The 24146-nt window shown below is 37.3% G+C and overlaps 2 protein-coding genes across 2 annotated transcripts; both read left to right on the top strand.

Moving 5' to 3' along the window:
• Positions 1-317: 317 nt before the first annotated feature.
• Positions 318-20233, top strand: LOC137017281 (immunoglobulin lambda-1 light chain-like). The gene is made up of 4 exons (XM_067381353.1): positions 318-372; positions 475-793; positions 19101-19135; positions 19716-20233. Exons 1-4 carry the CDS (start codon positions 333-335, stop codon positions 20039-20041), a joined length of 720 nt encoding a protein of 239 aa, XP_067237454.1. The 5' UTR covers positions 318-332; the 3' UTR covers positions 20042-20233.
• A 998-nt stretch (positions 20234-21231) lies between these two features.
• Positions 21232-24013, top strand: LOC137004186 (immunoglobulin lambda-1 light chain-like). Its single transcript, XM_067364385.1, has 4 exons — positions 21232-21271; positions 21374-21700; positions 22943-22972; positions 23559-24013. Exons 1-4 carry the CDS (start codon positions 21232-21234, stop codon positions 23876-23878), a joined length of 717 nt encoding a protein of 238 aa, XP_067220486.1. The 3' UTR covers positions 23879-24013.
• Positions 24014-24146: the final 133 nt, after the last annotated feature.

Below are 24146 nucleotides of genomic sequence, written 5' to 3'. Positions count from 1 at the left end.
ATCTAGTTTTGATTATTTCTGAACATCAGATGCTTATCAATCTTTTGTTTTTGTTACTTGAGTTATTTTAATGAAGAAGAAACTCTTTTGTAAACCAAACCTCTTACAGAAGAAAGATTCAATCCAGTATGTTTGAGACTTATAACTCAAAAACCATTGATAATTATGGAGTTTATGTAAATATGTTAATCTGTCAATCACTCAGTGATGTTTCTGATGATGTGTGTGATGATGAATGATGATGTCACTGAGGCTCCTCCCTCTTCAGTCTCTTATGGCTCGTCTCGGATCGCTCTGCTCTGTTCAGTCGGCTCACATCACACACTCACATCATGCTGTCAGTCTTCATCATCCTCTTCATCACTCTGTCATGTAAGACGTCACTAGACTGCAGTTAAAGATGCACTTCTGATACGATCATGAATATGTCATACGTGAGTATTGAGTCTCATTAATGGTGTGTTTATTCTGCAGGTGTCAGTGGAGTGACTGTAGTGACTCAGAGTCCATTAATCACAGTCAATAAAGGACAAACGGCTACACTGGACTGTAATCTGGGGACAGTAACTAATGTTGCTGGATGGTACAAACAGACTCCAGGAGGAGTTCCTCAGTATGTGTTGGTGTTTTATCATGGCTGGAGCTCAGTTAAATACGGATCTGGTTTCTCTGCTCCTAAATTCACATCAACACATTCATCTCAATCAGATTATAGTCTGATCATCAATAATGTGGATGTTGGTGATTCTGCAGTGTATTACTGTAACACATGGGACAGCTCTGTTAGTGAGTGGGTATCACAGTGATTCACAGCATGACGAAAACCTCCTCACTGCTCACATTCACTTCTGCTTCTAGACAACAGATGATAAGAGCACTACTTCACTTCTCACATTCATGATGAATTACAGTATAGACTGAGAATATTCTCTCTTTACTATTCTGTCCTGTAATTTACAGTTTTTTTCAATTGCTAACATACTTTTGTCCAATCTTTAACCACATTTTCAAAACTCTAAACACATTTAGCAGAACATATGTCTGTTGTGCCCATACCATTAACACAATTCATGTCGTTTTCACACAAAATGCAGTCAATTAACACATTTCTTAAATGCTTAAATTTTCTTTTCATATAAGCTTACCTCATACCAAAATCATGGATCTTTCTCATCTTATTTGCAAATGCTTAAACACAGCAAGTCAGAAATGAAGACCCACTGTTCCAATCTTTAAATATAGGATAAAACATATACTTTTGCAACAACAGCAGCTCAAAAGTATTGATAAAATATACAAGACAAATACTGAAACAATTGATAAGCATTTTTAATTAGCAGATCATTGAAATATTGAGAAATAGCAGATTCCAGTCTCAGTTGAGGCACAGTCAGGGGTTGAAGTTATTTTCATTACATGGACACACAGTAAAATAGGACTCTTTGAATCGGATTTGTTCAGTGTGGATGAAGGACAACACAGAGGAGCAGAGAGAAAATAATGTCTGGGTAAGGGAGAAGAATAGATGAAGGAGGAAAGGAGAAGTTGGATCAGGACATGGGAGAGGAGGAAGAATGCTGGATTGTGCACCTCTGTTTTTTTCACTTACATGTGGAACCTATGAAAGCTTACTTCTGCCATGAATAGAAAATAAAAAAGGTAATTATGTCTTTTTATCTCACAATTCTGACTTTTTAAACTCAATTCCTATAGTTTATATATCACAATTCTGAGGAAAACAAGTCAGAATTGTGAGATGTAAACTCACAATTACAAAATAATAAATAAATAAATAAATAGAATTGTGAGATAAAAAGTCAAAATTACGTTTTATACTTTTTTATTCTGTGGTGGAAAAAAAGCTTCAACAGTAACCAAAAACCATGTATGTTGGATTTGTTGTTGATCAATGGCAGCAATTTCATGTTTTAATTTCAGTAAATGCTTCATGTAAAGCTTTTACTACAACGATTCCACTTCCACTGTTCCATATATGCAGAATATGTGGTCTGCGTAGGGCACCAACTACCAAGAGGACACCATGAGGGCACCATCAACACCACACACCCACCCCCAGAAAGAGATTTCAACCAAGAGGGACACTATAGTTCTGCATAGGGGACTCATCTGACCAGTGGCTGCCCTGAGCAATTCTGTTACTTTCTTCTTCTTCTCTTCTTCTACTGCACATTCTATAAAATAATGACTCACTTTTGTTGCCAAGAATGCACACATTCAACACTCAACCAAAAATATAGAATGGCTTACATGCATTACTCTATTACTGCAGTAAAAGGAAACTGAATTATAAAAACGATGGATTTCATATTTTCTCCAGTTAGAACTGAAACATGACAAGTAATGCCGTTTTCATAATGTCATCAGCTGTTAGTATTTTGACAGTCAATGCGCTTTGATTGACTATATGTTCATGTTGGATAGAAAACTAGTGTTAGTGTTTGACAGAACGACTTGATTTTGAATCAGGTTTGCTGTGTTTTGATAGAGTTAGTTTGTGTTGAAAAAGGTTTTTAGCATTTTGAAATGTAGAGTTTGTGTTTATATAACAAAATATGGTTTTGGGCAGAAAATTAACTATTTGGCTAATTGTGTGATGCATGTGTGTTGCTGTGTTAAGAGTTTAGAAAAAGTACTTTAAGTATTGCTAAACGCTTGTTAACAATTGAAAAAAACTAATATATTGTGATAATTAGTGGTGTAAATACCATTTTATATCTAGTTAAAAAAAAAAACCTTGCTGCACAGTACACCCAAAATGCCTAGAATATAAAGCTATAATATATACGAAAGTGTGTGTGAGTGTTATTTATAGAGTTACATTGTACATTATTACACATGTATACACTGTACATTGTACAGGTGTACATTATAGAGTTAAATCCAAAGAAGAGCATAGCTCAGGAATACAGTTTTTTTTTTTCAGTTGATAACATACTTTTGTCCAATCTTTATTTACTTTTTCAAAACTCTAAACACATTTAGCAGAAAATCTGTCTGTTGTGACCATACCATTACAGTGAGCACAACTGGAGCTACATGTGCAAAACTCTAACTACAGTCTGCACTACTGTAATTCCGTAAATTACTACAGACTATTGAAGCAAACTACTAATTTTCATTTACCTTAAAGAATTATGTTCTAAAAATTTAAATAAATCATGTGAAAGAATGTCACTCTTTTCTTTGAAGAAAATATTACTTTGTATGAAGTCACTGAAATTGTTCAAACTGTAAAGATGAAAAGTTTGTATTTTCTGTGTTGGTGTTTGATGCTAGTGTTTTTACTCTCAGTGTGTTCTGAGTGACAGTGTGTGTTATCTCAGTGAGGGTTGTGCATAGTGTTTGGCTGCACTGAACCTGTTTTGAGTCATGTGTTAACTGTTTAGCTCAGGTGACTGTTGGTAGTGCAGACTGTAGTTAGAGTTTTGCACATGTAGCTCCAGTTGTGCTCACTGTTGTTTAGCAATCGAAAAAAAACTGTAAATAAATGACATAAAATATTGATACGAAGTCAAGATGGCGCCGATGTTCGTGGCATGCCGTCTGGCGTCCCTACTCTTTTTTGTGATCTCTGTGTTTCTATCTGTGTCGAACTGCTGCTCACCTCTGGTTTATGATCGCCAGTTACTTCTGGATATTCGGGACACTTTTATGGCCACTTACAACTCAGAGTTAGGAAGCTCTGTGGCTGGATCGCAATCGTGCTTTCCAAACCTTGTCTTGGATATTCCAGACTATCTGTGCAGATGGCCTTATGATGTCTCCCGCAAAAAGCGTCGCAGGAGACGCGGGAAGCGCGGAGGGGCTGCTGTTAAACTGAAAATGGAGTTTAGCGCGAACCGCCTTTCCATCTCTGTGATGAGAAATCCTGGCAGTGGCCGTTATGCCGACTGGCGCTGGCTGGATCCACCTGCTCGCTGGCTTCGGCCCGTCGTCCCGGATTCACCTTCTACTCTCACGGATTCTCCTTCGACGATTTCCCGCTACCCTCCTATCCGTGTTCGCCGCGGTGGAGCTACTCTTCAAAATCTTCGTTCTTTGAATAAAGCATCTACTCCCGTTATCTCTGCATCGCCCTCTAGGATGGCTCTGATTAACGCTCGGTCTCTGGTGAATAAGACGTTTATTCTAAACGACTTTTTTACTACCAACGCCTTGGACTTCATGTGTATTACAGAAACTTGGACGAAGGTTGGTGATCTGAGTCCTTTCTCTGAATTAGTGGGTAACACTTTACAATAACAGTACATGAATAACCATGAACTAATACCTGAGTTAATAGTTACTTCAACATGAACTCATGATTAGTTAAGATATGAACTAATGAAGAGTGATCCTTAACTACGACAGGAGTCATAAGGATTCATGCATGAAAACAGAAGCCTTAACTATGCGTTAATACATGTTTGATAATTAATGCTTTAATTAACATTTAGGGTAAACTAAATCAAACAGTCTCTATAAGAAGGAATAATACATATTTGGACTTTGAAATAAATTTAAACAATTTATTATTGTCAGAATTTAAGCTACTGACATCAGCAGCTTCATTATAAACATCACTGAAAGGCACAGGATTAGTTTGTAATTATTTTCACTGACCCTCCTTATCAAACATATAAAATACTAAATACACTATTTATCTTAAAAGGTCTTAATCTGTTTTGTGATATTCTTTCCTATCAAACTAAACTACTGTGACTTACATCAGTTCCCGAGGAATCGGTTCCCAAAAAAATAACCAAACAGGAAACATGAACTAAGGTCAGGGAGCGTTTGCTGGGATCAGATTCAGAAGTTCACTCTCCATCCAGACGCAGGCCGTGATCATATACTGTACCTCCATTCTCTGACTTTTTGAAAAGTCACACAACATCACTTAACTGGGCTGAATACTTATATAGTTGTGTTAGTACAAGTGTATTTGATAGTAAGTTAATGATAATCATGAGCTGAATTTGGTAAGTTGTTAACAGTGAATTAATTATGATTGTGCCCCCTCAAGTAAAGTCATGACATAAGTATACATTAACAAACCATTAGTTGATGTTAGTATATGCTTAGTTAATAATGAGTTAATTATGATTGTGCCCCCTCAAGTAAAGTCATGACATGATGCACATATCACACATCATTAACTAATATATGAATAAACACTATAGAGTGCCATACTTATTCCTTTACACCCCGGTACAAAAAAAACTAAAATAAAAAGTACTTGTATTTTATTTTTATTTATATAATTAAACATATATGGACTTGAAAGCAAGCCATAAACATACCTGTAAAGACACACATAAGGCACATTTACATGTAAAATAGCGCGTGTCCACAAGCTAATGCTAATCAAAGCATATACATTTAAACGACAAAAAAACAAATACAGTTAATAACTGCACATAACCTCCTGAAAACCCCAATAAAACATACATGTAAATATGTCTTTAATTATTAATTCGGCTTACCAAAGCAGTCAACATTTATTAGTTTAAAATGCCAGCAACACAACAAACGCGCCAAGAGAACACCTAGCGTGCGCCACTAATGAGTGTCCCGCCAGAAACAAACCCTACATACTTTAGTTCCGGGAATAAACTATGACTATTTAGCTATGACTAAATGTAAATGAACTATAAAAATCAGATAACAGTTTAGATCAAATTAAATTTATTAGTTGTAGTTAGTCTATTTTCCACATTTGATTAGACCGATGTAATTAATGGCTAAATAATCATTAGCAATTATTTGTCACAAAGCTGCAGATGGCAGATTATGATATTACAGTGTAAATTATGACAGTATATCACGTTTAATTCAAATTCAGAGTACTTCTTGTTTACTCTTATGGAGGCTGATTTATTTAGTTTACCCCTAAATGTTAATTAATGCATTAATTATCAAACATGTATTAACGCATAGTTAAGGCTGCTGTTTTCATGCATGAATCCTTATGACTCCTGTCGTAGTTAAGGATCACTCTTCATTAGTTCATATCTTAACTAATCATGAGTTCATGTTGAAGTAACTATTAACTCAGGTATTAGTTCATGGTTATTCATGTACTGTTATTGTAAAGTGTTACCAATTAGTGCCGCCCGGCTGCACATTTTTTAACTCTCCCTGCTCTTCGGGTCGCGGGGGTGGTCTAGCGGTTATTTCATAGAACAGTTTTAGTAGTTATTGCCGCTCAATCCCATCTCCTATCTACAGCAGCTTTGAGGTGTTGCTACTGCGTCTGGAATGGGATGTTCCTGTTCTATTAGCGCTGGTATATCGGCCTCCTCACTTAGTAAAAGATTTTATTAATGAATTTACTGCATTTGTGGGTGACTGTGTAACCAAGTATAACTATATTCTCCTGCTGGGTGATTTTAATATCCATGTGTGTTGTCAGTCTAAACCTCTTACTATGGAGTTTTTTAATCTCATTGATTCATTTAACATGGTTCAGTGGGTGAAAGATCCTACGCATATTCATGGACATACTTTGGACTTGGTTCTTTCCCATGGCTTTTCCACCACGAATGTTCAGGTTTTTGACACTTTGATCTCTGATCATATGCCTGTTTTATTTACTATGCCTCTTCCACAATCAAGTTCAATCACTGCGCATACTGTACAATGGTCTCGTTTCTTTTCCTCCCATTTTCAAGATGACTTCACCAGCACCTTCAACGAGGTGTCTTTGTCTCTGTCCCTTGAGTCATCCTTACCAGACTTAGATGCTGAACAACATCTTAGTCTGCTTAATACTGCTTGCTTAGAGGTCTTAAATAACACTGCTCCTCTTAAACCTATAAAGTCTAAAATCAAAACAGAACCATGGATTGATAATAACATCCGCACTCTGAGGCGAGCCTGTAGAAGTGCAGAACGTAAGTGGAAAAAGGACAAGTTACAAATTTCTTATGAAATGCTTAAAAATGGTCTTGGTGTTTTTCAGAAAACTGTGAAATCTGCTAAGTCTAAGTACTTTTCTAATTTAATTGCTAAAAAACATAATTGCTCTAAAGCACTATTTTCTGTGTTAAACTCTGTTCTTAATCCTCCCGTGAATGTGATTTCCAATTCCTCAGTGTCATTATGTGAAGGTTTCTCAAGGTTTTTCTCTGAGAAGATCACTGCTCTAAGATCTCAGTTGCAACCAGTTGCTAATGTTTCACCTGACTTTTGTTGTTCTCCAGCCATATGGAGTGTTTTTGACTAGGGATGTCCCGATCACGTTTTTTTGCCCTCGAGTCCGAGTCCGAGTCATTTGATTTTGAGTATCTACCGATACCGAGTCCCGATCCGATACTTCTATAATACATGAAAAAGAATAAAGAAGAGCGAAAAAACAGATCCAGGAACAGTGCTTTTCAGGTTTTTCAGGTATCGAACAGTCGTTTTCACGTACAGAAAATGGATAAAGTAATCAAATATAAAATATCACTGCATATTATCTTTACTGTATAAAATAAATAAAGATGAATAATTATTGAAGTTACAAATACTATTCCGTCAAGAGCAGTAAGTGATTTCTTTGTTATTTGTTGTTTTATTTAACATTAAAAACAGGCAGCAGGAATAGTTTTTCTCCCTTTAAGACATGCACAATCCAGTAGGCTACATACCTATACTGTTCCACATGCGCTGTCTTTCTCGACTAATATACGTTCACTTAAGACATAACCGACTATGTTTGCTAGGATACTCGCTAGGACGGGCATTTTTAAATAATTTTGTATGAATTTGTCCGCTGAAGCGCAAGACGTGAAAGAGAACTCAGTATTTGCGCGCTGACTGGAATAAGCGTGTGCGCGCTTCGGATGAGCGCACACAAATCTTCTCACAGCGCGTGCGAGTTCTCTTTCGCGTCTTGTTCTTGAAGGTTTAAATCAGCAAGGCTTAAATGAGTTAGTTTAAACACAGATAACAACGTGTGCTGTTCAGGTCTCACCTGTATCAACACCCGGGTGATGACGGTGTAAATGACTGGACATGAGAGCAGACGGCACTCGCAGTTAACAGTTTACGAGTTTTGTCACCGCTTTTTGATTATCGTTGTTGTAACGTTTTGCGCATCCATCTACTGAAACGTACATTATTTGAACTCTGTCTGTCTGTTTTCCACGTTGCTATTTTAATACGGTACGGTTTGATTTTTTTACAGAGAACCGTTGCACCCCTACATATATATCCGAGTCCTGATCGGGATGTAACGTCCGATTCCGATCGAGTCTGAAACCACGTGATCGGGCCCGATTTCCGATCACATGATCGGATCTGGACATCCCTATTTTTGACCCTATTTCTCTTCAGTCCTTCAGAGAAATTATCGATCATTTGAAACCTACCTTTTGTCCTAATGATATTCTCCCTCCTCATTTATTTAAACAAATTTTCGACATAGTTGGGCCATGTCTTGTGTCTTTTCTGAACAGATGCTTATGTTCAGGGACTATCCCTGATAGCCTTAAGCTACTGTCACACCTCTTCTTAAGAAACCTTCACTTGATGATAGTGATTTCAATAATTTTCGACCTATCTCGACTCTTCCTTTTCTTACTAAAGCTTTAGAAAAAACTGTTTTTATTCAGCTGCAGTCTTTTCTTAGCTCTAATCACATTTTTGAAACTTTCCAATCTGGTTTTAAGCCTTTACACAGCACAGAGTCGGCTTCATTACGGGTTTTTAATGATATACTGTTAGCAACTGACTCTGGTGAATCTGTGATCTTGATACTCTTAGACCTAACCTCGGCTTTTGATACAGTTGATCATAATATTCTCCTGTCCCGTCTGGAAAGCTCTGTGGGCATTCAGGGAACTGTCCTCAGTTGGTTTAAATCTTATTTGACGAATAGAAGCTTCTCTGTTAGATTAGGTAACTTCTCTTCATCACCTACTCAACTCTCTTGTGGAGTACCGCAGGGTTCAATTCTTGCACCTATTCTCTTTTCTCTGTATTTACTTCCTCTGGGCTCCATCTTCAGAAAACATGGTGTATCATTTCATTGCTATGCAGATGATACCCAAATCTATTTACCCCTGAAACGTAACTCAAATGCTGCTCTGAGATCTCTTTTTTGTATGCCTAGATGAAGTGAAATTGTGGTTCTCTCAAAATTTTTTGTTTGTGAATGAATCTAAAACCGAGGTTATAGTCTTTGGCCCCCACCATAGCTCTGGGATCAAAAACCTCGACCTGGACTACCTTACTCCTTTTGCCTCATCCTGCATTAAAAACTTAGGTGTTTTTTGGGACCAGAACCTCACATTTGAAAAACAAATAAACTCCGTAATTAGTTTTTTTCAGCTACGTCTCCTCTCTAAGATTAGATCCTCACTCTCCGAAAAAACCTTAGAGATTGCGATCCATGCGCTTATTACATCTCGCTTGGATTACTGCAATTCTCTTTATTATGGTATGTCCAAATCCTCTATTGCCCGTCTTCAACTAGTGCAAAATGCTGCTGCAAAATTTCTCAAAAGAAAACGCAAATTTGATCATGTTACCCCAATTTTAAAATCATTGCACTGGTTACCTGTACACTTTAGAATTGAATTTAAAATTCTTCTTTTTGTTTTTACAGTTTTTTACAGACGCTAGGACACATTTCTCAATTCTTAGGTCACTTTTGCAAAACTCTTCACACAGTGAGCACAACAGAAGTCTATGTGGGCTAAACTGAGGATCAATTATCATTGATTTGGCACAAAATGCATTCAATGACTACATCTCTCAAATTTCATGAATTCTTTTCTCACTCAGACACAACAAATGCCAAAACTCTGTGTACGTACAGGCCAATCTGCACACGCTTACATACTGTTTTCAAAACTGTTAAACTTATGTTCAAAACAATAACATCATACAAAACTGAATAAGACAGAAATATGCTGCATTTCTACAGTAATATTGTAGTGAAATATATTTTAAATCTTAAAATTAAATGCTATAAAAACAATTGAATTGTATCTGTATCAGTGGATGGTGTGTATACAAATTCTTGTATTTTGGAATTACTCAGTGCAAAAAAATAAATATAAATAAACGACATAAAAAATTGACAAATTCTGCATCATGTATGATTCATTCCAGTAACATATATTGCAGTGAATTATAAACAGAGTTATGTCCTTGTTTTACACAAGAAAACATTGTATAATGCTACATGATGTTAGTGTTTTTTAGGTCATTGTTTTGTGGGTGACAAAGTGTGCTTGTCGGCTGTCAACCTTTGCTAGTGTTCTGGAAGAATGAGATGATTTGAGACCTGAATAAAGTGTTTTGGTAGATGTAGTGCATTTTGAATGTGAAATGAACTGCTTTGCCAAGCTGAAAGTTGGTTAGGGGAACTGTGTGAAGAGTTTTGCAAAAGTGACCTAAGTATTGAGAAATGTGTCCTAGCGTCTGTAAAAAAACTGTAGTATAAAAGGGGATAGTTTGGAACAGAATTTGTTGGCCAATATGGATCAAAGAAGAGCGGTTCAGAGAGGGAGAGTATGTGGAGGACAAAGGAGAGGAAGGCCAAGAGTGGTGATCTCTGATGAGATAAGAGCAACAATTATTGACCATGTAGTAAATCATGGTCTCTCTTTGAGAGAAGCTGGTCTAAGGGTGCAACCAAATCTGCCACGTTCAACAGTTGCATCAATAGTACGCATTTTCCGACAACACAACAGGTGAGATGAGCATCAATGATAACTTAATTACACATTACAGTACTGTAGGATCCAAAGGTTGCCCGTGAGAGGAGGGAGAGGCAGAATCTTTTCTGATGCGCAAGAAATTGTCATTGTGGATATGGCAATTGCCAACAATGCAATAAAACTGCGGGAAATTCGGGAGAGAGTGCTGGCAGACAATGGCACTTTTGAAAATGTGAATATGGTTAGCACAACAACAATCACCAGAGTCCTAGAGAAACATAAAATAAGGATGAAGCAATTGTACACTGTACCCTTTGAGAGAAACAGTGAACGTGTGAAAGAACTCTGGTATCAATATGTCCAGGTAAGTTGTCTGTTCAGTAACCAAACAGGGTACATACACATTGATGCATAATGTCACTTACTGTGAAACTGTTTGCAATGTAGAGGGTAATGGAGATGGAAGCCAGATGAACTCCACATGCTTTTATCTTTGTGGATGAAGCTGGATTCAACCTGGCAAAAACATGACGCGGGGAAGAAATTGGACAGAGAGTGACTGTGGAGGTCCCAGGCCAAAGGGGAGCTAACATCACGATGTGTGCAGCAATGTCCAATGAAGGTTTGCTGTTACACAAACCACTCATTGGCCCCTACAATACAGAGAGGCTCATTTCATTTCTAAATGACCTACATATTTGACTTGTGCCAGCAGAGGAGAGAAGCCAAAGGGCATCAAACTTCATTGTTGTGTGGGATAATGTGGCATTCCACCACTCTGCTGCAGTCAGAGTGGTTTGCGGCACATCCCAGGATGTCAGTATTATAACTGCCTCCATACTCCCCTTTCTTAAACCCCATAGAGGAGTCATTTTCTGCGTGGAGGTGGAAGGTTTATAACTACCATCCACATGACCAGATGACTTTACTGGAGGCAATGAATGCGGGGTGTGGAGACATTTCTCCTGAAGACTGCCAGGGATGGATTAGACATTCCAGGAGGTACTTTCCAAGATGCATTGCCAGAGACGACATCAGATGTTGATGAGGACTTGTGGCCAAATGCAAGAGAGAGAGCAGACTAGAACCATCACTGTAATTTAATGAACAACTACACATGTTGTTACAGTAAAGTGTAGAATGTATTTTATTTATTCTTTTTTTATTATCATTGCAGCCCTGGAGTTTTTTCCCTCTTTTTTCACCTTTTGGTTATAATTTTCAAGTACTATATTCATTACAGTTCTTTTCAATTGCTAACAAGCGTTTAGCAATACTTAAAGTACTTTTTCTAAACTCTTAACACAGCAACACACCTTCATCACACAATTAGACAAATAGTTAATTTTCTGCCCAAAACCATATTTTGTTATATAAACACAAACTCCACATTTCAAAACGCTAAAAACCTTTTTCAACACATACTAACTCTATCAAAACACAGCAAACCTGATTCAAAATCGAGTCGTTCTGTCAAACACTAGCACTAGTTTTCTATCCAACATGAACATATAGTCAATCAAAGCGCATTGACTGTCAAAATACTAACAGTTGATGGCATTATGAAAACTGCATTACTTGTCATGTTTCGGTTCTAACTGGAGAAAATATGAAATCCATAGTTTTAAAAATTCAGTTTCCTTTTGCATGTAAGCCATTCTACATTTCTGGTTGTTGAATGTGTTCATTCTTGGCAACAGAAGAGAGTCATTATTTTATAGAATGTGCAGTAGAAGAAGAGAAGAAGAAGAAAGTAACAGAATTGTTCAGGGCAGATACTGGTCAGATCAGGGACGGATTACGAACCGGGCCAGCGGGGCCGCTGCCCAGGGGCCCTAGGGGTGCAGCCCTAAGCCCAAAACAATTTGCAAAGCTTATCAACAATGTATTTTCGTTTGTCTATTTTAGAGGGCCTACATTCTTTGATCCTCTGCCTACAAGGGCCCCTGACCCTATAGGGAGGGCGTTTGGCTGCCAAGGGCCCTTGAATTGTGGTGGTTGTGGTGGTGGTGCTGGTGGTGGTGGTGGTGGGGGTGGGGGGGGGGGGGGGGTCAGTGCGTTCAGGGGGAGCGGTAGCATGGTGGGATGGAGGCGGTTAACCTGCCCGCTGAGTGGCCCCCAGACCAGTGTAGCAGTGTAAGAGTTTGACCAGTGTAATCACTCCTAGGGCTGTAGTGGAGGCTAAACGCAAGTAAACACGGTTTACCCACCTCTGAAATTTCAGAATTAGAGTTTACCCACTTCTCAATTGATCTAAATGCACATCATAGTATAGTTTATGCACAAAATGTGATCACAGAATTCTTATTTTACCACTACACCCCTGATCACTCCGTTCTGTATGGGGATATGGTACACAGGTGGATTCTGGCATGGTTCAGCTGGACACGGTACACATGTAGTGTGATCACTAACCGTGCCCCAACATGGCTCTCACTGTACGTTCACACCAGGAGAGACCAAAGCGAAAACGTCGCCAAGGTCGTTGAAGAAGCTTCATTGTTGAATTTGCTTTATTCACTTTGTTCGCTCATTGGAATGTTTGATTTAGCCTGTTACCGTGGGGCGTTGGTAAATCTATATATTAGAATTGGTTTTCACCGAACCGCGTCATAACTCATTACATAAGGTTAACTGACTTTTAACTTCTCTTTTTCGCTCTGGCCCGCACAATTCACTTCGCTGCCAGTGAATTTGCTTTGTTGGGCCAATTCGCAAGAAATAATGACTTTCGTCGCTCTGGTCTCTTCTGATGTGAATGTACGTGACATCAATGACACTACAAATAATAAATATTTGAATTAATTTGAGAAAGTTGGTGTTAATAACAGTTTTTTTCACATTGGACTCCTTGCAATGCGTAAATCATGGGGAGAGACCTATCTTTTCCCATGGTAATAACCAGGCTGCTGAATAGAAATGGGATGATCAGGGGCGGAGCCAGACATTGTAAACATTCGGGGCTTAGACCAAATCTATATTTGTCCAAAGACAATTTAATTTTCTATTAACAGCTTTACTGAAAGGAGCTTTTGTTGATATATTCTTGTTCAGAAAATGTACATTATTTGACACTGTAATTTGTAAAACTTTGTTGGATGTACCAGGTCTAGGGGGGTCCGGGGGCATGCCCCCCCCCGGAAGAAAATTTTGAAAATTTTAAGGTTAAATGCATCAACCTGGTGCTCTCTGGAAACTCAAAATTAAGAGCTTCAACCCATGTACAGTGTGCAAATTGAACAAAGAAACAGCATTGACTTGTACCTGGACATTAAAAAGGGTTCAAACATCTTTTTTTACAATACTTTTGTACGATTTCTTTTTAAAAGATAAATCCTTGAGCTTTTATTTTGATCACCAGATCACCAGCCGATCGCGTGCGCAGATGTGCGCACTTCTCTTTAAAACACGCAGCACAGACAGAGTGTATATATAATTAATCGCTGTCTTTTGCTGTTTTATATAGGCACAAAGCCATATCACGGTTTCGATTTTAGCTCGTTGTAAAACGTAGTATGTTTTAAATGTTCAGTTCATTATGAAACGGTGGCAGCAGTACAGGGTCATTAATGGGAAACACTGAATGAATGTATTGCTGATAAATGTGCTAAAGTTGTCATATCGGTTGTTATATAACAAAAACCCTTCCACTGGACCGAGAGAGAGTCTCGAGGCCTGCCGCTGCTCTGAGTGAGTGACAGGAGGCGTGGCTCTGTACAACTGCGGTGTGCGTAAACGCGCTGTCGGAGAGAAGAGAGAGAAAGCGCTGCCGGTGTATGGTCGGATACTGTATCAACTTAAGCCACTTTCTTTTCACTTTTTCCGAGGTAAAAAGTGGCAAAACGTTTTGCCCAGGGGCCCACACAACCCATAATCCGTGCCTGGGTCAGATGAGTCCCCTATGCAGAATTTCAGTTGCCCCCTTGGTTGAAATCTCTTTCTGGGGGTGGGTGTGTGGTGTTGATGGTGCCCTCATGGTGTCCTCTTGGTAGTTGGTGCCCTACGCAGACCACATATTCTGCATATATGGAACAGTGGAAGTGGAATCGTTGTAGTAAAAGCTTTACATGAAGCATTTACTGAAATTAAAACATGAAATTGCTGCCATTGATCAACAACAAATCCAACATAAATGGTCTTTGGTTACTGTTGAAGCTTTTTTTCCACCACAGAATAAAAAAAGTATAAAAGGTAATTGTGACTTTTTATCTCACAATTCTATTTATTTTATTTTTTTTATTTTGCAATTGTGAATATACATCTCACAATTCTGACTTTTTCCCCTCAGAATTGTGATATGCAAACTATAGGAATTGAGTTTAAAAAGTCAGAATTGTGAGATAAAAAAACATAATTACCTTTTTTATTTTCTATTCATGGCAGAAATAAGCTTTCATAGGTTCCACAGTGAAAAAAACAGAGATGCAAAGTCCAGCATTCTTCCTCCTCTCCCATGTCCTGATCCAACTTCTCCTTTCCTCCTTCATCTATTCTTCTCCCTTACCCAGATATTACAGTTTTTTCAATTGCTAACATACTTTTGTCCAATCTTTAGTCACATTTTCAAAACTCTAAACACATTTAGCAGAACATATGTCTGTTGTGCCCATACCATTAACACAATTCATGTCATTTTCACACAAAATGCAGTCAATTAACACATTTCTTGAATGCTTAAATTTTCTTTTCATATAAGCTTACCTCATACCAAAATCATGGATCTTTCTCATCTTATTTGCAAATGCTTAAACACAGCAAGTCAGAAATGAAGACCTAATGTTCCAATCTTTAAAATATAGGATAAAACCTATACTTCTGCAACAACAGCAGCTCAAACGTATTGAAAAAAAAATATAAAACAAATACTGAAACAATTGATAAGCATTTTTAATTAGCAGATCACTGAAATATTGAGAAATAGCAGATTCCAGTCTCACTTGAGGCACAGTCAGGGGTTGAAGTTATTTTCATTACATGGACACACAGTAAAATAGGACTCTTTGAATCAGATTTGTTCAGTGTGGATGAAGAACAACACAGAGGAGCAGAGAGAAAATACAGTTTTTTTTCAATTGCTAACAAGCGTTATAAATATCAGGTTATCATATGCTCTGGAAAATTTGTCCTAACACTGGAGAGAGAGAAGGAGAGAGAGAAAGAGGAAGAGGAAGAGAAGAGGGGAAAAAAGAAAGAAAAATACAGATTCCCCAACTGGTTACACGTTTGTTGAATCTTTGGTCCATTGTCGAAAAACTCTAAACAAAACTATAGCATTCAGTAAGATAAAGGGCTTTCTACACAAATAAAAAATCAAAGTGACTATTTAAAAGTCTAAACACACAAAAAAAAAAAAAAAAATGTTGGAAGAACAGAGGTGTGGGTGATCAGTGAACCAGATTTGGACCAGAGCAGCAGATGTTGTGATCTGGGACAGTGTGAGTTTCCACTGGGCTGCTCTGGTCCACATCTGGTTCACTGATCACCCACATTGGTTCATCCCTCTGGAGTGTGTCCATGAATCTGATGGGAATGGCATTGTTGTTGGGAACAAGGTTGGCATGGTGATGAAAGACACTTTGCTGACTAATGCTGTGCATTGTTGTTACAAAATATTAATCTCTAAAACGCGTTCATGCAATAACGTCTTCTCTTGCGTCACACACATGTGTTCTGCTGCTCTCGTGAACGTGTTGGAGATTAATATTTTGTAAATAAAGCAGTAAATTTTCAGCAAAAGAGTACTTGTGTCACTTCATAAAACTGAGGTTAAACCCCCTGGAGTCACATGGATCACTTTAATGATGTCTTTATACCTTTCTGGGACTTAAAGTGGTAGTTGTGTAGCCTGAATATTTAATAAAATGATCTTGAAATATGCGTATTTTGTGTAAGGCTGTGTGTTTTGCAAACAGTATGATATAGAAATGTAAACTGAGTGTAAAGCAGGGCTGGAATTTGTGCCTGTAATTTTGCAGACTTGGTTTAAGGATTTGATACATGAGTTTCAGGTTTTGCTGACTGTGTTTCAAGTTCCAGTTTTAGTGTGTAAACACTTGGAAAAACTGTGAAGAAGAGGGACTGAAACGTTTGAAATATGAAGCAGTGTAGTTTTTGTGTGAAGCATGACCATGAGTAAAGCTGGTCTACAGAATCATCTACAGGGTTATTTATACTATTACACACACAGTATAATCACAGTATCAGTCCAGTACTTTACATGAGAGAGATTTCACTGTTCTTGTACAGTAAATACTGGAGCACATCTTCTACATCCTCAAACTCATAACTGTCCTGTTGATTTGTAGCCAAACTTACATGTAATGTATTTTTGCAGAACGGCGACTAGTTTACATGAGTAGACAATATCTTTTGTCAGAGGACCAACAAACTGCTATAGAGCTGTAAATACTGTCACTGTCAATACTGTAATATATTTCAAACTAGGCAGTGCAGAAGCCTTTGTGTTTGTTAAGTTTGTGTGTAATCTGAAATTAAAGTTTGATTCTGATAGAAGAGAATTGTGTTTTTGATTAAAATATTCGAGTTTGACGTGGAAGTTTGAGGTTTGTACAAACTGGTGTGAAGTTGTGAGATTGTGTTTATAGTTGTGAGAAAATGGTGGATTGATTCATGGATTGTGGGTTAGCAGCTGAAATAATCTGTAACATACACATTTGATTTCATGTGTCTCTTGTCACGGATCAGGGAGTTTCCTGTTATTTTCTGCAGCCTGTGATTTGATTTTGATTTCGTGTCATGTGGATGCTTCATGTTTCTGTGCTCTCTTTCATGTGTTGTGTTTCTGTGACATTGTGCTCACGACCCAAAGACGAGGAGTTTGCAGTGAGACTGTTTCACTCAATGGACTCGAGCTCGTCATCAGTTGATGTTTCCTCTGTGTGTCCGCTGGTGTGTGTGTGGAGAGCACAGGAGCCACCGTACACCGTAGTCTTCAGTTCATGGTCACAATTACTTTCACATTGTTCCTAAAGTTTTCTAATAAACTTTCATCACTTTGTTCACTGTAATTGAGTCCTTCATTTATCTAAAGCTGTGACATCACTTCTCAATGATTTGTCTTTGAACTAACATTCAATCAGCAGGAATAGAGGAAATTTGATTTTTTTTCCTCATAATGTGTATTAAGTATTAAATCAGTCTGTGTTTGATCAGGAGGATGAAATGATTGGCTGAACTCTAGTGATCCTCCCTCTTTCAGAGTTTCTCTTCCTCATATATGAGTTTCTCCATCTCTCTTATTCTCTTCATCTCTCCACTAAACTCAAACTGCTCATCACAGGAAGATGCTGATCATTTTCTCCTTCACTCTCCTCACTCTTCTGTCATAAGTTACACATTTCACTACAAACATGTTGTTCTCTCATGGGTGTCAAAGTTGATTAATTGTATTTATTATAATTTTACAGGTGTCAGATGTGCAAAAGTGGTCACACAGAAACCCTCTGTGCTGACAGAACAAAAAGGGAATTCTGTGAATATGGATTGTAACGTTGAAAAGGATGAGGGTTATTATGTCAGCTGGTATAAACAGACTCCAAATTCAGCTCCTCAGTTTGTGTTGAGATTCATACAGACAGCGCCCCTGACTTATATGGAGATGGTTTTACCTCCAGCCGCTTCACATGTACAACTCAGTCAGATATTGACTATCGTCTGATCATCAATAATGTGGATGTTGGTGATTCTGCAGTGTATTACTGTAACACATGGGACGACACTGCTAAAGAACACGTATCACAGTGATTCACATCATGACAAAAACCTCCTCACTGCTCACATTCACTTCTGCTTCTAGACAACAGATGATAAGAGCAATACTTCACTTCTCACATTCATGATGAATTAAAAAACGAATTACAGATAATTGCTGAGAATATTTTACAGTTTCTTTACTGTCCTGTAATTTAACTCATCTATTGTGGTGCTTTTATGATATTTTTGTCCTGTTTGTAGTTGGTTCAAACTGTTCACTATATGCTTTCATTATTTGTAAAAGAGCAGCTCGGACATTCTGCTAAATTTCTCCTTTTGTGCTTCTCAGGAAACAGAAAGTCCCGTTAGTTTGTAATGAATGTTCCTGAAGTGTCCGTCATCAGTAGATCTTCATGTGTTTCTGTCCAGAGTGACTTTATGTCCTTCATTGACTGAGACAACAGCAGGATTCACTGCAGTCACTGACACCTGCAGAATAACAACAGCCATAAATCACATAAAGCACTTTAATACACAGCAGTCAAACACAACTAATATGAAGACTAAAACAGCAACATGAGTGTCTGTGTTTGAATCTGAAGCGTTTCTCCATGAATTAAATGTGTAAAGGACACAGTCAGATGAGGTTGAGTGAGTGTTTCACTTCTGTTTGTGTCTCTTCACAGACTGAGGAGGTTTTTGTACGGCTAAACATATGAAATGTTTCACTGTGGTATTCGGACAAGGAACAAAACTCATTGTGACGGGTAAGTCATCTTTACACTGTATTTTCAATGGTAAAATCATTTCACTGTATTACATATAATCTACGATTCATTATATATTTATAAACTCTTTATTTTTAGTTTACCTTGTAGTTAATTTACAGTTAAATGTGTGAATTCAGACAGTTTTATCAAGAACCTCCAGTAAACAGTCCTGAAATAAACTGAAAAGACTTTCACTAAAAACATTATTAAAAATGGTAGAAAAAAAATAGTGTCAGCACCTAAAATATACACTGTGCCATTTATATTCATGTACATTTTAGTATAAAATCTTGATGTTGATAACAAAAATCCAACAAACTACTCAAATACAGCACTTGATTTTTATGTTGCAGGATATTTTTTTATCAAGAACATTCAGATGCATGTATTGAACATAAATAATGATGTTACATAAATCTTTATTAAATAATGCAAGAAAATATTACTTGTTGACATGGTGATGTGTGAAACTGTAGAAATGAAAGCTTTAAATGTAGTCATAGTTCAGTATTTCAGAAGTGTGTCTGAGATGCAGATGTGTTTGTCCATCATGTTAATGGTGGTTTGTGTCGTGCAGATGCTGATGTTGCTCCTCCTGTGCTGAACATCCTCCGTCCATCCAGAGAAGAGCTGATCAGCTCCAGTAAAGTCACTCTGGTGTGTCTGATCGATCACATGTCTGCGGCTTTTGCTGATGTGCGCTGGCTTGTGAACGGGAACTCAGTCACTGAAGGCGTCTTCACCGGCTCTGCTGAACAGCAGCCTGATAAGAAGTTCAGGATGAGCAGTTATTTAACCATTGAGAGCTCAGAGTGGGACAAAGACAAAGATCTGACATGTGAAGCTTCTGTCGCCTCAAAAACCACCAGAACAAACATCAAGAAATCTGACTGCAGCGACTGAACTCAGACAATCTGATGTGTTGTTTGACTGATTATGAGTAATAATATCTTCTGACGTAGTGTGATAGAAATCATGAATATAGAAACTATCAAAAATAGTTCAAGAATGTCTTTAACTGAGTCGTTTTCTGCAGACGATATTCTGGCTTTAATGCGAATGTAAGATGATTTACAACCTGTTTAATAAACTGCATGTTAAACAAACAGTTTTATTGTTGATTTCTTGTTTTCTTATTCATTACTAAGTCAATTTTCACTTCTACAAGCAATGAAAGACTGAACAATGAAAGTGTATCAAAGACTCAAATAAACCGTCTTCAGTTTGAAAATATGTGAAACCTCTGCTGCCATCTTCAGTGGAAAGAACAAATTAAACTAGTGTTACTGCTAGAGAAGATCATCTGTGAAGATCAGAGATGAATGTCTGAATATGGTTGAGAGATGAATTACACAGATGGAGACGATCACATGACTGATAATGAACTAGAGAGTTAGTGACAGATGCAGAAATGACTATTATTTGATCCAGTAAAGTTACGATCTAAACTATAATGATCAAAATGCTCCTGATGGCCTGACATTCATGTGAATATGGTGTGAAGTTGATGCTGAAGTTTGTCTTCTGCAGACGCAGTGAGCTGTGGAGATTTTCTTCAGGACAGGAAGTTCAGTCGTGACACACAGGAAACACCTGCTGTTATAATCAGCTCCATGCAAATGATCAGTTTCTCTGTCTCTTTTCATCTGTTCATCCAACCAGACAAGAGCGTTAACAACAAATGATCTTCATCTGTACATGAACAATAATAAAAGAGCAATAAAATGAATGAAAAATACTGGCAAAGTGACACTCATCTATGACGGGTTTTGATTATTTCTGAACATCAGACGCTTATCAATCTTTTGTTTTTGTTACTTGAGTTATTTTAATGAAGAAGAAACTCTTTTGTAAAGCAAACCTCTTACAGAAGGAAGATTCAATCCAGTATGTTTGAGACTTATAACTCAAAAACCCTTGATAATAATGGAGTTTATGCAAATATGTTGATCTGTCAATCACTCAGTGATGTTTCTGATGATGTGTGTGATGATGAATGATGATGTCACTGAGGCTCCTCCCTCTTCAGTCTCTTATGGCTCGTCTCGGATCGCTCTGCTCTGTTCATTCGGCTCACATCACACACTCACATCATGCTGTCAGTCTTCATCATCCTCTTCATCACTCTGTCATGTAAGACGTCACTAGACTGCAGTTAAAGATGCACTTCTGATATGATCATGAATATGTCATACGTGAGTATTGAGTCTCATTAATGGTGTGTTTATTCTGCAGGTGTCAGTGGAGTGACTGTAGTGACTCAGAGTCCATTAATCACAGTCAATAAAGGACAAACGGCTACACTGGACTGTAATCTGGGGACAGTAACTAATGATGCTGCTAGATGGTACAAACAGACTCCAGGAGGAGTTCCTCAATATGTGTTAATATTTCGTGATAGCTGGAGCTCTCCAACATACGGATCTGGTTTCTCTGCTCCTAAATTCACATCAACACATTCATCTAAATCAGATTATAGTCTGATCATCAATAATGTGGATGTTGGTGATTCTGCAGTATATTACTGTAACACATGGGATGACTCTGCTAAAGAACACGTATCACAGTGATTCACATCATGACAAAAACCTCCTCACTGCTCACATTCACTTCTGCTTCTAGACAACAGATGATAAGAGCAATACTTCACTTCTCACATTCAGGATGAATTACAGTATAAACTGAGAATATTCTCTCTTTACTATTCTGTCCTGAAATTTAACTCTTGTGGATCTTTTATGATGTTTTTGTCCTGTTTGGAGCTGGAGCTCATCTGAATATGGATCTGGATTCTCCTCTCCCAAATTTACAGTTTCTTATTCAACCAAGTCTGATTGTCATCTGTCAATCAATAATGAGGATGTGGGTGATTCTGTTGTGTATTATTCTGAAGCACATTATTATTAATACATCAATTATATATGTATTATTGTAGCACATGTCATGTCTCTGCTAAAGAGCATGTGTCACAGTGATTCACACCAGAACAAAAACTATGTAAATTCCTCTGTAACACTTTATTTTAGGGTCTTTTAACTAGTTGCTTATTAGTATGCATATTACTAGAATATTGGCTATTTATTAGTAATTATAAAGCACATATTAATGCCTTATTTTGCATAAACATATGTTACATTCTTAATCCTTCCCAATAACTAAACTTAACAACTAGCTTAGTAAATATTAATAAGCAGTAAATTAGGAGTTCATTGAGGGAAAAGTCATAGTTAATAGTTTATATGTGTTCCCTATACTAAAATGTTACAGATTCCTCTAATAGTTTACAGTTTATAGTTAAAATGTTATACAGTCAGCAAACTGAAACACAGATTTGATAAATAACAAACCGACACTTTATCTTGGTTTCAATCTAGGAATCCAGGTTTTATTGAGGTGTTTCTTGACATTATGCCATTTAAAATATAAGCTCACCCCAAAATGAAAAATCTGTAATTTATTACTCCCCCTCATGTCTTTCCAAACCTGTAGGACACAAATTAAGATATTTTTAATGAAATCTGAGAGCTTTTTGTCCATCCATTGAAAGTCTGTTCACTCAAAATGCTTCAAGATGTTCAGAAAGCAGTTTAATCCAAGTCTTCTGAAGAAACACAATCACTTCATATGATGAACAGACTGAATTTAGGCTCGTTTTGGGGTGAACTGTCCCTATAATGACTAAAGAGGTTTAATGAAGAGAGTTGTGTGTTATAATCTGTGCTGGAGTGAATGTTTCATTTCTGTGTCTCTGAAACTCAGGAGGTTTTTGTACGAGTGAAGATGTGACGTGAATCACAGTGGTATTCGGACAAGGAACAAAACTGAATGTGATCGGTGAGTAAACTTCACTCTTTCAATACTGCTCAGTACTGTTCACTCACATTTGTTTGAAATAAACATCAAATTATAAGATTAAAAAGACATTGGAATATATAGATTAACTTAAAATAAGGTTTGTTCTTGAAATGTGTGACCAGTTGTGTAAGCTGCTTAGACTAGTCCTAAAAGTCAGTCATCTATTTTTTTTTTTTCTTCAAGACTGGTCATTACTTTTTTAAGTCAGTTATATTGGTCTTATTTTAACGTTATAAGACCTTTACACACATATTTTAGGATGATTAACTCATCAACTTAAGTTCAGATTTTAAAAATCATTACAAATATGTGGGGAATTATGAAACACCCACAAGGGGCAACATATTTATTCAACATAATGTTCTTTTTCCATTCATTCATTCCCTGAATGTCTATCCAGTAAACTGACATCTTGTTAATTCTATGTATATCTTTTAACTGACCGATTTATGCAAGTTTATTATATTATATTATATTATATTATATTATATTATATTATATTATATTATATTATATTATATTATATTATATTATATTATATTATATTTCTGCCTGTCTCCTCCAGACTTTCCTCTGGCTCCTCCTGTTGTGACACTCTTGTCTCCGTCCACTGAGGCTCTGAAGGAGAGTAAAGCTACACTTGTGTGTCTGGCTGAGGATATTTCTGTAGCTCTGGTTCATGTCAGCTGGACAGTCGATGGACGCTCTGTTACAGATGGAGTTTGGAGCAGTGCTACTGAGAAACAACAAGACAAAACCTTCAAAATGAGCAGCTATCTGACCATCAACTCCTCTGACTGGATCAATAATGTGGATTTCTCATGTCAAGTGTCCGTGGGTTCAAAATTCACTAAGAAAAGTGTCTCAAATTCACAGTGTTACTGAAACATTGTCTAAATGAAAATAGCAGATTTTTTTTTTTTATTTCTTCTCATATCATCTGAATTGTGTGATATCTGACAGTTAATATGACTATATACTTTACTCTTTGGTTTTGGTTCTGCAATTAAAAATCTTTGGCACTGCATTTGTTTGCATTTTCTTTCACAGACACGCATGACTCTCTCTCAGGATACACCTGCACAATGTGCCTCATAATGTTAGCTTTATGTAAATCATGATGTTCCTCTGAACTCTTTCAGAACCGAAACAC

The sequence above is a fragment of the Chanodichthys erythropterus genome, chromosome 3, assembly GCF_024489055.1.
Source record: "Chanodichthys erythropterus isolate Z2021 chromosome 3, ASM2448905v1, whole genome shotgun sequence".
Classification (NCBI taxonomy): domain Eukaryota; kingdom Metazoa; phylum Chordata; class Actinopteri; order Cypriniformes; family Xenocyprididae; genus Chanodichthys; species Chanodichthys erythropterus.
The sequence above is the reverse complement of the archived record's forward strand: the minus strand, read 5'-3'. Positions and strand labels throughout refer to the sequence as shown.

What these genes read in the sequence shown, in the direction of transcription:
- LOC137017281 (XM_067381353.1), top strand. Translation starts at nt 333, where the DNA reads ATGCTGTCAGTCTTCATCATCCTCTTCATCACTCTGTCAT. An exon ending in GACAGCTCTGTTAGTGAGTG is followed by an intron (nt 794 to 19,100) that starts GGTATCACAGTG and finishes ATGTTTCACTGT; the next exon opens with GGTATTCGGACAAGGAACAA. An exon ending in AACAAAACTCATTGTGACGG is followed by an intron (nt 19,136 to 19,715) that starts GTAAGTCATCTT and finishes TGTGTCGTGCAG; the next exon opens with ATGCTGATGTTGCTCCTCCT.
- LOC137004186 (XM_067364385.1), top strand. Translation starts at nt 21,232, where the DNA reads ATGCTGTCAGTCTTCATCATCCTCTTCATCACTCTGTCAT. An exon ending in CCTCTTCATCACTCTGTCAT is followed by an intron (nt 21,272 to 21,373) that starts GTAAGACGTCAC and finishes TTTATTCTGCAG; the next exon opens with GTGTCAGTGGAGTGACTGTA. An exon ending in AACAAAACTGAATGTGATCG is followed by an intron (nt 22,973 to 23,558) that starts GTGAGTAAACTT and finishes TGTCTCCTCCAG; the next exon opens with ACTTTCCTCTGGCTCCTCCT.